We start from the raw sequence: 14,187 nt of genomic DNA, 5'->3' as shown, positions 1-14,187 counted from the left end.
ATTCACATGTTCTGAGAGCAAGCATTGTTACTGACAGCACACTTTGGTTGTGAGTACCCTGAACATTCAATGCTATAACCATCCTCAAGTGGCCTGGACAGCTTGCTCAGAATACACAGGATGAAGCAAATGTTGAAAAGATAATAACTGTGTGAAGGCATATGCCCATTATCCCAGCTATTGGGGAGGCCGAGGCTGGTGGATAGCCTGAGCTTGGGAGTCCTGAGGAGTGTAGGAATAAAGCTGATCTAGTATTTATGGTAAGTATTTCACCAGTATAGTAAACTCCTGGGGGTGGAAGGTCACCAGGCTGCTCAAGGAAGGGTGAAGGAGCCCAAGTCAAAACCAGAGCAGGTCAAAACTATCATGCCGATGAGCAGTGAGATTGGGTCCAGGAGCAGATGCTGTGTTGCTGACCTGGCAGACCCAGTCAGAGAGAGAGGAGAGAGAGAGAAGGGGCAGGAGGGAGAGAAGGAGAAAGAAGAGGAAAAGGAAAATATAATAACTGTATCACTGGTTGAGTCATTTTATAAATGACTTTAAGCTCCAAAGATACAAAATTATTATCTCCTTGACCTTGGCATGAATGGCATCAATTTATTTTGTCTCATGAGCATGGCTATCCTTTTGGTCATCTGAAAAAATGACTTTTAAGGTCCCCTTTAGTGTACACATATCAAGAGTAAAAAATGGAACACATTCTTGAATTCTATTCTCAGTCTTGTCAATAGTTTACCTTCAACATCTGACCTACATGGAATTAGCAAGCATATCCTTTAGCTTAGCCATGAACCATGTAAAACGACCTTTTAAAAGCTATAGAAAATCATGAGGAATAATAGAGAAAAACTTGGATGAAGCAAAATCCAACTAACAAACTCAGTTAATTATTGAATAGTCAATTTTAAAAATTAATTTCAAAATAATATTTAAAATAAAATCAATATTTTTGAAGAATCCATTTTTAAAATAATTTAATGATTAATTTCTTAATGTACCCCAACTTGAATTGAAGGAAGCATTTCACCAGGAAACAAGAGCATCAAGAATGTTTACACACATATATACGTATTATATTCTTTCTATATGCATGCATGTTACACATAGTTTTGAATTCAGAATACATACTCACATTCATACATGTATGTATATATATATATATATATATACATCTATCTATCTATCTATCTATCTATCTATCTATCTATCTATCTATCTATCTATCATCTATCTTCAGGTGTGTTCGTCCTTCTCTGCTGAAGAAGACCATATCATGAGAGAACTAATGACTTGACTTGCACTTGACTTTGTTTTGAGTGAGGGAGGGCTGTGCAGGTCACCAGCCTCACTTCTCCTCCAGAACCATCTGAATCCAGTGACCAGATATTCATCAGGATGATTGGAGATGACTCAGGATGAGGCAATTGGGGCTAAGTGACTTGCCCACGGTCACCCAGCTAGTGAGTGTCAAGTGTCTGAGGTGAGATTTGAACTCAGGTCCTCCTGACTCCTGCACTGCAGCACCTAGCTGCCCCAATATCCAGGTATAATGAAAAAGAACACTGGCTATGGAGACATAGGTCCTGGGTTCAAATTCTAGGTATTTAACATCTCTGAGTATCAATTTCTCCAAGGGGATTATTTCTCCAAGGGGATTCAATGACTGTTAAGTTCTCTTCCAGTTTTAAATCTATGACCTCAAGTCCAGCTTTCAACATAGGTTCAAAGATTTGGATGTGGAAGGGTTGCTTAAGATCACGCAGCAGAATCGGAATTCAAATACAGATCCTTTAAGTCCCAATGTAGGGGGCTCTTTCCTCCATGCCATTTACTCCCTCCATCCTCTACAATGAGAATTCAGGTTTATAATCATCACCCAGAAGCTGAATTCAAGAGGCTGAAACCTCACACAAAATTTCAATTATGTTTGTTAACAGACCAAAGTAGGAAAATACACTAACACATTTTAGAATGATTTTCAACAAAGTTTGCTTCCAAAAAAATAACTTGAGAAGGCAGAATCTTAGGAGATGCTGAAAATTTAGGAACTTGTCAGTCCCTGGAAGTTTATGGTGAAAGTGATATACAATGAAGTAAGCCAGAAGAACAAAATAACCTACACAATGATTACAAGGATACAAAAAGAAAGGACAAAAGCAGAACAAATTTGAAGACTGGATAATTCTTTTGACCAAGGCTGGAGCAGCAGAAGATCTGAGAAAATGTACCTTCCTCCTGTTATTTGTGGAGGAGGACTGCGAGTGAAGTGCACGTACCTTCTGCCAGACTTAATTACTGTATTAGTTCCAGCCCAAAGGAAATATGCAGTTCAAATTTGAATAATGTGACCACTTCTGGGGACCTCAATGCATCATGAGAAAGGGCTTGACAATAATATTCCTCAGCACTTTAGTTTCCATTCGGTTAGCATCCCATTTGGAATGCTCTGGTAATGGAGTGTTCCAGTTAACTGAATTTGTTGAATGATTGATGAGTAATCATAAACTACTATTTTCTTAAGTTTGGTGGAAAATCATTCTAAAATAGGTTAGTTTACTTCCCTAATTTGGTAAAATTTGGTTCTAGTTTGGAATAAATGAGCATATTTTACATATTATAACTTGGAACAGTATAAATATGAATACATAGGATCACCTCAGGGTATCATTATTTGCACTAATTGGGACGTGGATGAATTATATTTTCAGCTTTATGATCTGAGGGTAGATCAATGGTGATTCAGGAAGACTTAAGTTCTAAGAAACAACATACAAATAACTATGCTCAAAAGTTACCATTCTGATTGTAAACCAGTCCTACAAAGCAACACAAACTAGCCCTTTTCCTTATCCTCCTGATGTTCCAAGCCCTTAGAAAGATGTCAGATTTGACTATACCAGGAGGAATTCTGGATCATCCTCTCTTCCCTGTAGCTCCAAACTCTCTACTGAATGTTTGATATTGTCTTCCAAAGATTCTAGTTGGTTCCTGAAATCCTTCAGCTGGGAAAGAACATGCTAGAAAAAGAGATATATTTTCATTAGATCAGATGCATATCTAATGAGAAGAGAAAAATAAAGTATTAAATATAATCTTTGGTTATTTGGTTATATTGACAGCTATCCATATCCTACCGGCTTACAAATATATATGTGTATGTGTGTGTGTGTGTGTGTGTGTGTGTGTGTGTATAAAAGTGATATATATCAATATATATTTTGATGTGTATCAAAATATATCAATATAAATTAAACATGTTTAAAAAGCTGATGGTGGCTTTGGATACTTGGTGCTACAAAATACATCCTAATTTGTATCTTTTGTTTTTGGCAATTGTCCCTGACTTATGGTGAACAGAAAGGACCAAGAGAAGTACTAATTAATCTTCAGTTGTTAGTATTGGGAGCTATGTGTCCTACTATACACATTTTTTGTACAATTGCCACTAATAGCCCAACAACAAGTTGAATAAAACACCAGGTAATTGATGCACAATTCAAATAATGTACTTTTAAAATAATAGCAAATGTGGAATAACTTATTCAGGATAATGTGCTCTCTTATAAACCGTTATATGTAATGAAATGAACAAACTTTTCCATAAAACATGCTACTGTCATATAAGAAAGTAATTTGGTTCAGCTTTATAAATTCAGCTGGAGCTGAGTCCAGGGACAGAAAGATTCCCCTGACCGTGTCTGAGATCACAAGATCGAAACTGAGCTGAAAATTAATCTGAGCTGTACCTCAAACTCATTTGACTTCATAAGCAGCATTTTTTGCAGATACGAAATTCTCTGAAGTGAAGAAGATTGATTAGAAAGAACATCTTGCTTGACAGGATCTGCTTGCTCTAAGTTTGGTTCAATGACTGCTGAATTCTGAAGAAAGATTTCTTTTATGTTCTCTAGGTCATGCTGCAAGTTCTGAAAAGAAGAATATTGAAAAACAATAATTTTTTCCCTACTACCAAGCAACATTTTACACTGAAATTTGTCTTTTTAAAAAATGTAAGCCATGGTAACCCACACAACTAGACTTCACTCACAATGTTTGGCAGGTAGCTCACTTGAGAGATTGTTGTGAAATCATCTCTTTCAAATCAAAAAATAATTGAACCTTCTTTTGGACTAAGAGAGTAGAGACTTTTAGTTCATAGAAATTGCTATATCAAGGAATTTTTCTATATTTTGTATCCCTATCATTTTATAACACTGCTTCAATCATTACTTCAATGATCAGTATAACCCTCTACCGCAATAAGGCATTTTGACATAAAGGAGAACCTGCATAGTCCTACCAAGTAGGACAACAAGCTGATTCAGGAGCCCTTGGGTAAGTACTTTATGTTGTAAACTTCTGGTAATTGTCTACAGTACAAAATGTAGGGCTTAATCAGAAGGAAAAAAAGATCTCAACTCCATTCCCTTTAACTAGACAAAAATTTGTGCCACAACTCAGCAAGATAATAGGATAATAGTTTGTTTTCCATTTGAACAGCACCCATGAGTTTGAAGATAATAAAATTTGTGAGGTTTCATAACAGATAATAGTTTTCCATGTGAACAGCACCTATGAGTTTGGAGATAATGATTTGTGAGGTGTCAAAGCAATTCAAATAAATTGGAAATATATTTACTATCCATACATTTTTTTACTAACAATTGCAAAATTACAGAGCAAGTCATACAAGAAAATATAATGCTCTGAGTAATGTACAAAATCACAACGTTTTCAGAACCAGAGGTTATATTAACATAGGTGCAAACCCACATTAACTCTCAAAAACAAGGATTTAACATTTCACTGATTCCTCTAGTCTAGACACAGTACTGGAAGACAGACGTTGAAAAGGAGCTGGGTCTTTCTCACAGTGATGTCAACCGTTCATGACCACTTCTAACTTCTGGAATTTTACATTCAGTGTTCAGTGTTATCACAGCACTTTGCAGGGTGCTTTACACGTAGTTCATGATGAACTTTAAGGATTCGTCAGTCAAATGATGTAGGCACTTCCTTCACAGACTCTACCATGTAGGTGGTTTAGCATTGCTGTAGCCAGAAAAAAAATAACTTTGAGGCCAACCAGGTGATGAATCTATCATTACTTGGTCCTTGGACAAGAAATAAATTGTTGATCACTGGCCCATATTCTAAACTCTTCTAGTTTGAGTAGAACTTGGTGAGAATTTGTGCTCTGCTGGCAAAAGCAGAGACTCTAGGATCACATCCATTTAATGATATGACATGGGATTAAGACTGTAGTGAAGGACCTTGACCATAGTAGGAGATTAAAAAAAAAAAATCTTTGTTATATTTCTGTCTTTTTGGCAAAGAGGCAAAGGATCATGGAAGAAGAAAGTTAAATATACTGTCATATAAGGTCACTGCATTGGTTGTTTATACTGAAGTATTTTTCCTTATTATAAAGGAGAATTCAATACCTGAGAAGAGGTTCTAGAAATGACTATGATATAAAAACAAAACACTTCAATAAAATAGAAATTTTTTAAAAATGAATGAAAAATGGGGAAAATGTTAATTGACCTGATGCTGGGAAAACAAAATCTTGTTCTTTTGACTCCTACTAAAACCCCAAAACATATCAATTACCCCAACCAGGCCACTCTTTCCATCTACCAGCTTTTTCAATACTCTCTCTTTCTCTCTCTGTTTTTCTGTCTAGTCTCTCTCTCTCTCTCTCTCTCTCTCTCTCTCTCAAATCATACACAGATTCATTCCAAATATTCCTTGTTTCCATTTCTAATATAGCTCATTGATAGAGCAGAATGAAACAAAATTTTCATTAAAAGATGCTGAATACCCATAGGGAATATGGGACGGTTATTAGGTTCTAAGGTGCTTGAAGTATCTGTATGGGCATGGGTCAACTTAAGATTTTTGAAATTAAAAATCAGTAGAAACAATTTTTGAAATTAGAAATCTGTAGAAATTATATTTTGAAATTAAATTTTTGAAGATAGAAATCAATAGAAATGATTTTTTTGAAATTAAATTTTTAAAATTAAAAATCAGTGAAACTGATACCTACTCCATGTATAGGTATCAATGAGCTTTGGTTCAACTTTGGTTTCTAAACAGAGACATTCATAAAAGCAGAATCTAGTTACTGAGTACTAGCATGATGAACAAAAAGAAACTGAGCTCTGTAGGCGTGGATAAAAGAAATACGAAAAAAATCTTTTTCACAGTATATTTGCTATTACTTTCTTATCCTAACAAATTTAGCCAGTTCATTGAATACCAGAGAAAATGATGATGCCATGGCTGCCTAGGCCTAGACAGATGATGATAAGGATGATGATGATGGTAGTGGTGGTGATGATGGTGGTGGTACTGGTGGTGGTAATAATGATAGCAAGCATTTATAGAGATAGGTTTGCAAAGTACTTCACATATATTATCTCCTTTGATTCTCATAACAGCTCCATGAAGTAGGTTTAATATCCTCATTTTACAGGAGACAAAGGTAGTGTAACTTTCTTGACCTGAATCATATAAATAGTAAGTACTGGCGGTGGGAGTAATGAGCTCAGGCATTCCTGACTCCAAGTTCAGTGCTCTACCTGATTTACACAAACAGTCTGAGATGACTGTCAATACTAAGAGTAAATGGTCTGCTTCCTGTGAAAGCGCTCACTTATATGTTTGTTTGGTTTTTTTCCCACCTCCCAACATATAATTTGCTTGCTTGAAACTGCCCTTTCTGGTTTTACCTGCCTATGTCCGTAGGGATATGAATCTGTACTGAAACATGTTCATTGTTTTCAAAATATCAGGCCTTTCTTCTGTCCTACTGCTTGATACTGGAAGTAGCATTCCTGATCTCTTATTATTGCCATCCTTCCTATACTGAAGCTTCTTTTGTCCATGAAGCTCTCCATCCCATGTTGATCTGTTTCTAATCACATCTGTATTCATTTTATACAGCAATATCTTGGGCACAAACAAGGCAAAAAGTGCCTTGTATTTGGCAGCTTCTTCTATCTATCTATCTATCTATCTATCTATCTATCTATCTATCTATCTATCTATCTATCTATCTATCTATCTACCTATCACACTTTGTCAAGAAGACTAGAGGGGAATAGTCTCTAATACTTTTAAATCTTCCACACAATAAGGCTCAATAAATAGTGGTTGAATTAAATTTCTATCCCAGATCTAATCCCTTTCCTGGGTTTTTGTATGGGTGCAGATGTTCCATGGTGAAGGCATTCAGCTCTTTGTTTAACAAGACCTCCCTTCATTTACTGAACTCTTACCAATGGGCACAAAACATGAGGCACATTAAGAAACAAAACACAGTCTTTTATCCAAGGGTACTTTAAGATAACCTAGTCTATCCTCTTCCAGTAAAGAAATGGTGACCCACACATATGTCATGACATGTTAGTCAATGGAAAAGTATGAACTAGAACCTAGGTCTCCTGATCAGAGTACAGTGTTCTTCTGTTCATGGTTAAGCAAGAGGAAGGAATGGTTTTTATACCTACCTTCACATCCTTTAGGGCTTGGATTAGGATCTCACTCAGGTTGTCTCCAGACATATTAACATTCAAAATGTGTTTAAACTTCTCTTCAAGCTGTTCCAGCCTTGCTGTTGCTTCAGCATGAGCAGCAGTGTAAGATTCCCAAAGCTGTAACATACTTTGGGCTGACTGTAATTGATCTGCAATTTCATGATTCACTCGAGTCCACCTGCCAACAAACAGATAAATGAAAAATCCTGTTTATTCCATTTTCCATAATCTGGGTTCTCCAACTGAAACAGGCAAGTAGAACGATAATTGTTATTTCCAACATAGGTGAAACCAAAAGCCAAACATAATGAAGGATGGTTTAATTAGTCTCAAACCCTGATTCTTTAACTTAAAACACAAACCTATGTGTCACTGAAAGATGCATAGAGAAGGCCAACCAGTACTTCTTGAAAATATCTGTAGGTAAGCTTCTCTGATAAGGGTCTAATATTCAAGAGAATTGATTCAAATATAAACAAACAAGGCCATTCCTCAAATGATAAATGGTCAAAGGATATGAACAGGCAGTTCTTAAAGAAAGAAATCTAAGCCTATCAACCAATATATAAAAAAATACTCCAAATCACTAAAAGAAATTAAAATTAACTCTGAAGTTCTACCTCACATTTATCAGATTTGCAAGGATGAGGGAAAAAGAAAAAGATAAAAGTTGAAAAGGCTGTAGAAGACAGGCACACTAATTTACTTTTGGGAGAGAAATGAATTAATCCAATTATTCTGAAAAGCTATTGGAACTATGCCTACAAAATCACTAAATGTGCAAACCTTTTGTCCTAGCGATACCATTAGTAAGCCTGTATCCCAGAGAAAGACCAAAGACTCGTATGTACAAGAATATTTATGGCAACAATTTTAGTGAAAGCAAAGAAATGGAAAATAAGGAAGGTGGCAAGGTAGCCCACCAAGTAGGGAATGCCTGAACAATTGTGATATGTAGATACAAAGACAGAGTGTGGTACTGTAAGAAATGATGAAAAGGACCATTTCTGAGAAACCTGGGGAGATTTGTATGAGCTGATACAGAGTGAAGGGAGCCCAGATCAGAGAAAAAATTATATGACAGCAACACGGTAAAGAAAAACAATTTTGAAAGACTTAAGAATTGTATTCAGTTCTATGGCCAACCACAATCCCAGAGAACCAATGATGAAGTATGTTACTCACCTTCTCATAGAGGTGATGGAAACAAGGCGAAGAATGAGAAATACATATTCAGACATGGGCAATGTGAGAATTTGTTTTGCTTGCCTATGCATATTTGTTACAAAGATTTTCTTTTAATTGAGGGTGGGAGATAGTAGGGAGAGTAGAGCTAGTCAAAAGGTTGATCAGGGAAAGGAGAAAGAAAAGGAGTCATTGAAACATTTAGAAAAATTCAGTGCCTTTGTTTAGCTCCTTGCTAAATTTCAGTCCTGCTGCTTCTGCATCAATAAAGCTCCCAATGGCTACAGAGAAGGTCTAAGTGAATTCATTCACACTTTGAACGAGCTCTCTCATCTCTCTCTTCAACATTATGGTGCCGAAACCCAGGAGTCTAAATAATAATTGGACTCCGGTGATCTTCTTCTAGCCACTGGGATAAGAGGTAAGCACCCTTTTCTTTGTTTTCATCCCCAGACCTTTCTGCTCCCACTGTCTCCCTAGCAGCAAGACCCCAGGAGTGTGCAGACACTGCCAGTGGCGTCTGTAGCTCCACTGACTTCTGGGCGGTCAGTTGGACTGTGGACCCTCATATAAGGGGATGCCCTTGCACTGGGTCAGTCACATATTTTTCTCCCCTCTTCCTGGGATACTGGGAAAAGTGGCAAGAGGGTGCTTGGAGGCTGCTGGGAAGGGTATTTGGGGAGGAGATCTTAAGGAAAAGTGACTAGTGTTCCATTGTGACAAGCCTAAGCAATATAATCTAGAAAGGTAATTTATGAAGGGGGTTTCTAAACAAAACAAGTTTAGAAAGAAGTTAGGTCTCCAAAATCTAAGGAAAAAGCACTTTGCTCTGCTTGAGTAGACTTTTTAACCTGTGTTGTCCCCCCTGCACCTTGGCTTACCCTATATTGTTTCTTCCCCTCCCCTATGGGACGCTGGGAGAGGTGAGTAGGTGGGCCTCTGAACCCGGGTTTGAGGGTCTCTGCCCTGTGGGCCTCTGCACCTGGTTTTCTTTGGAGGTCCCTGCACTCCAGTTTCAGAGTCTCTGCACCCTGTGTTGCTCCTCTCCCTTGTGGGATGTTGCAGAGGTAGGTCAGTGGGTCTCTGAGGCTGGAAAAACTGTCTAGATGTAAGCCCCCTCTCTCCCTATCCTTTTCTTCCCCTCCTTTGAGGGATATGCATTTTCTAGTCTGCTAAGTCTCAAAGGTAAAAGAGACAAGGAACTACAGCTCCTTTCCAGCTAAGACTGGAAGGCTCTGGACCCAGCAGTTGGAGTCCATGGATCTGGACACACCTTCCAAAGCCCTATCTGAAAGGGTAAGTCCAATTCCCTCGTTTCTCTCATTACTAGGAAACTGGGAAAACTGCGGGTGCTCCCTTCCCTCTGCACCCCAATACTCCCTGTCCCCATGCCCATGCCTACCCTTCTCTCCTGGCCTGCTGGCCACCAGATCCTTGCAGCTGGACTCAGCAGGACTTCCCTGAGAATTCCCCCTAGGTTAGCAAAAACGTGAATTTATAGGTAATAATTTTTTCTTTTAAAGTGCTAAGGGTATTGGGCCTTAGAAATGAAAATGCTAACCACTAGTGATTATGAATCCAGAATTGATTTGCTCATTCAACTAAATTATGGTCACCTGATTGGTAATGAATTGGTTCTGTTTCAAGTTTTAAATACATGCTTGTGGTATGGTTATATTTCTGAATTTTCTTATTGTGTAATTTTGTATTTAGAAAAGCAATTTCTCTTATAGTCTAGATGTTGTTAGATTATTATCAGATTATGAGGTTGTTAACTACAATAAGAATTTTGGAACCCTCGAGTCATAAATTCTTATCAAGTCTGTATAATCTTCTGTGTAGCAGAATTCCTAGTGAACAGTCATGGAGTTCCTAAAGAAAGAACTTGTTTTGGTGAGAATTTGGAAATATATGTACAAATGGTCTCTAGTAATTGGCTTTTGCACCAGGACATGCAATTCTGAGATGGGAATCCTGGTAAATTTTTGATTGGTGAAACTTGCCATCTGCGGTAAAAGCTCTTGGGACTATAATGAACAATGTTTTGAGTTATCTGATGGGTCATAAAAAATCCACCAATAGTCAATAACACACCATCTGAGAGAAATGCCACAAGCTACTCAGAGAAAATGTTACTGTTACAAGTAGAGATCTTCCTCTGGAAGAGCTGAGAGGACAATTCTAGCCTCTGCCTAGGATGGATCCTCCTGGCTCACTTCCCCTATTGCATTCCTTTGAAAAAGAATGTGTCCCACCTGAGTATTCCTGAGTCTGGCTCTGAGGTGGAAATGATACTATATGTTTTCAGAACTGTGATGTTCTATCTAGTCATGTCCTTGCTTTTCCTTTTTATGGCAAATTTCTGCAGTCAAAGCAAGTGGTCAATCTGAATGGATGGTTATTCTATACTCCAGCTGGGTAAATTAGTATTCCTGCATAGCCATGTGAAAGATTCAAAGAAAATTCTTTCTGAATGCTATGGAAATAATTAGACAAAGGGAAAAGAAATTTGAGAAACGAAGGTACAAACACAATGTTGAATCATTATCTCATAGACTAAGGCTGGGATACATCTGAGCTACTACATTAAAGTGTGTGTTTAAGATTTGGGCTGTTCAGCCTGAGATTATATTCCTTTTTATATGTTAAACAACTTAGTAAATGGGTATTTGGCCTAATCATCTGCCTGTTACTAGATATATGTCTGTATGGACATATATCCTTAAATGTTTTAAAATGATGTTAGAATAATTGAGCATTAGTACAATTGATCCAGGGACCTACCTGCTATTCTATTAATTACTGAAACTAAATCAGAAACATCTTCAGTTTGAGGAAAACAATTTCAGTGCAATTTTCTTAGAGGGAGGTAACATGGAGTATTTTTGTAATAATGGAAAAGTCAACTTCATTCAAAATTTGTTATACTGTGTGTTCTATGGTACAAACATGTTTTATTATGAGCAACTAATTGCTATGCACTGTTTTGGAATTAATTACTTATGGATCCTTCCAAGTCTTTTATGGTAACTGCAGTAAATGTCAGTCTCATAAGTAAATTCATCTGTATAACTGTTGAACTCAAGGGTAGAAAGCTTCTACTTGCAACGTGTTATTACTCATATTTACATGTACAGAGTTGGATCCTTAACAGTATCTGATCCTCCAAAAGGAACTGAAATCAGAGTGGAAACTTTTGAGAAACTAACAAGATCAGAAAATTCTGTATGTCAAAAGTAAATAATAATATCATGGGGCTCCTGGTTTCTTTCTTTGTTTTTCCTCTTTTCTGACATCACTTTTAATGCTCGTTCTATTTGGGGCCTGCATATTGAACTTGTTTGTCAGATTGGTGTCTCCTAGACTATGCTGTCCACCCACAGATGGTGATGCAACAAGGATACCTGTTCTACACTCTCCTCATCTCCTGGACATTGCTTCAGCCTCATTTTACTCTCCTCTCCACCCCATTCAGACATGGACAGTGCCTTTGTCCCTCTTTCAAAAGCATTTGGGTGGATGGTGAGGCAGACAGAGAAGCAAGCACGAGGAAGAATGTGAAAGGTGAGATAAAATGCAGGGCATAACTAGCCAGAAAAGACTATGTATTGAAGCCCCTAACCTTGGGGACTTGCCTGTGTGCTTTCTAGCTATGTTCTAGGCCCCACTTTGAACCACTTCTATCCCTAGCCCACCTGATTCCTGCACTATGCCAAGGATTAGGCCTGCTTCCTCAGGACTGGAAGTCTAATGCCTTAATTCAGATAGGGGAATCTGTGGGACAGGGCAGAGTACATGATAACTGGGTGTGCCACTATCATGCCCAGGATATTAGCTTACTCTCCATAGCTCTCCCCCTATTTCCTGAAGATCCTGCATGAGATTTTTCATTTGAGCACTCACAGGATATTACAGGTAGCCTCCTGGATGTATGGCATCCACTCCAGTCTGATATCTCTCCCTACCTGCTCCTGGGGGTCACGGTTTCTACTCCTTTCCCCTCACTGTGATCCTGTTATTGGTCATTTTACTTGCTCTTACACTTGGTTTGTGCTTGTTTAACCTCCTGGTTCAATTTATGCTTCTTACCCACAGAAACTTTTAGGGCACCAACCCCTGCCCTTGATGAACCCCAGTGCTTTACCTCTCTCCCCCTGGACTTAGATGGCACTGCATTCTGCTCCCCACGCTGATCACCCCCCCCAACCTATTCTGGCCCCTAAAGTGGACTCTTCACCCCTGTTCAGCTGGAAGCAGGTACTGAAGACAATAACCTTCGCCCCCTTTCCCCAAAAGAATTCTCCTACCAAGTGGTTGAGTGGGGAAATGATATGGATAGAAACAGTACCTGAAGAGTTAAAATAATATTGATTGACTTTGTGAAGCCCTTGGTGCCCTAAGGTCTCCCCTTACCACAAAACTTCCCCTTATCCTGGACCATATACTTTCCTGTCCCCACCCCTCATCCTGGGGAATGGAATTTCCTTATCTTGTGTCATTCATAGTCCTCACCCTGTGCCTTTATCTTGCACGACTCACCTTAGAACTCCAACCCCCATAAGAAAACCCTAAAATCATCCTATATAAGCCTGGCCCTTTTCCTATACCATTGCCTTTCATTAGCTCCTTGCTAAGTCTCAGGACCGCTGCTCTTGCATCAATAAAGCTCCCAATGGTTACAGAAAAAAAAAATTCACAGAAGAGAACAGAAGGAAGGTCAGGAGGAAACACAGTCAAGCATGACAACTTTGAAAGTTATGTGCTGATTTTATTAAAGACAAAAGGAAAAAATAAAACGTGTAATAGAGATGTGTAGTTTCATGTACAATCCTCTGTTCTATTTTGTATACGGAAATGCTCATTGTATTAGGGCTTAGATTTTTTAAAAACTTAAAATTAAAAATAAAATTTCTGCAGCATCTGTTTGCTTTCCTCATCCTGGCTATGAACAGAGCAATTTCTATTTTACCTGACTCCCAGGAGACAGACTATATCCTCTATGACATTATATCTTCTTAGAGGGAAAGCTTCTTGAGAGCAGAAGAGACAGAAAGATTGAAAATCAGTCATCGCAGAAAATGTCTGATAAAACATGATGGCCTTAAGGCATTGTTCTATTGTCCGTATAACCTCATGGATGAGCTGGTAACCTGAAGAGACACCCACTATATTTATCTTAAATGTACCTTATATGTGCTTCTTGACATTTTTGTTCCATTATCTCAGTAGCTGAAGGACAGTAGTCTTTGAGCTTTCGAACGGCATCCTGGAGTTTGCTCCAGTTTCCTTCACTGCTCTCTGCTTCATCTTGAAGAAGCTAAAAAAATGTGTAAATAGGAATTAAGCACTATTTGATCCATAATCCTAAAGGGAATATAACTAGATTGCAACAGTAGTAAAAAAAAAAAAGCATTCAAAGACTAAAAGTGGTTTATAGTTTTACCAAACTTAAAGAATC

The 14,187-nt window shown here is 38.0% G+C and overlaps 1 protein-coding gene across 7 annotated transcripts in view; it reads right to left on the bottom strand.

Moving 5' to 3' along the window:
* Positions 1 to 14,187, bottom strand: part of SYNE2 (spectrin repeat containing nuclear envelope protein 2) — a 416,605-nt gene that overhangs the window by 66,243 nt on the left and 336,175 nt on the right. For all 7 annotated transcript variants that reach the window (XM_072629431.1, XM_072629430.1, XM_072629434.1 and 4 more), the window contains 4 exons: positions 13,916 to 14,046; positions 7,518 to 7,722; positions 3,747 to 3,926; positions 2,898 to 3,017 (listed from right to left, as the gene is read on the bottom strand). In XM_072629431.1, coding sequence (XP_072485532.1) covers positions 2,898 to 3,017; positions 3,747 to 3,926; positions 7,518 to 7,722; positions 13,916 to 14,046 — 636 coding nt within the window. The remainder of the gene's footprint in view (positions 1 to 2,897; positions 3,018 to 3,746; positions 3,927 to 7,517; positions 7,723 to 13,915; positions 14,047 to 14,187) is intronic.

This window comes from Notamacropus eugenii, chromosome 1, assembly GCF_028372415.1.
Source record: "Notamacropus eugenii isolate mMacEug1 chromosome 1, mMacEug1.pri_v2, whole genome shotgun sequence".
NCBI classification, from domain to species: Eukaryota; Metazoa; Chordata; class Mammalia; order Diprotodontia; family Macropodidae; genus Notamacropus; species Notamacropus eugenii.
The sequence above is the reverse complement of the archived record's forward strand: the minus strand, read 5'-3'. Positions and strand labels throughout refer to the sequence as shown.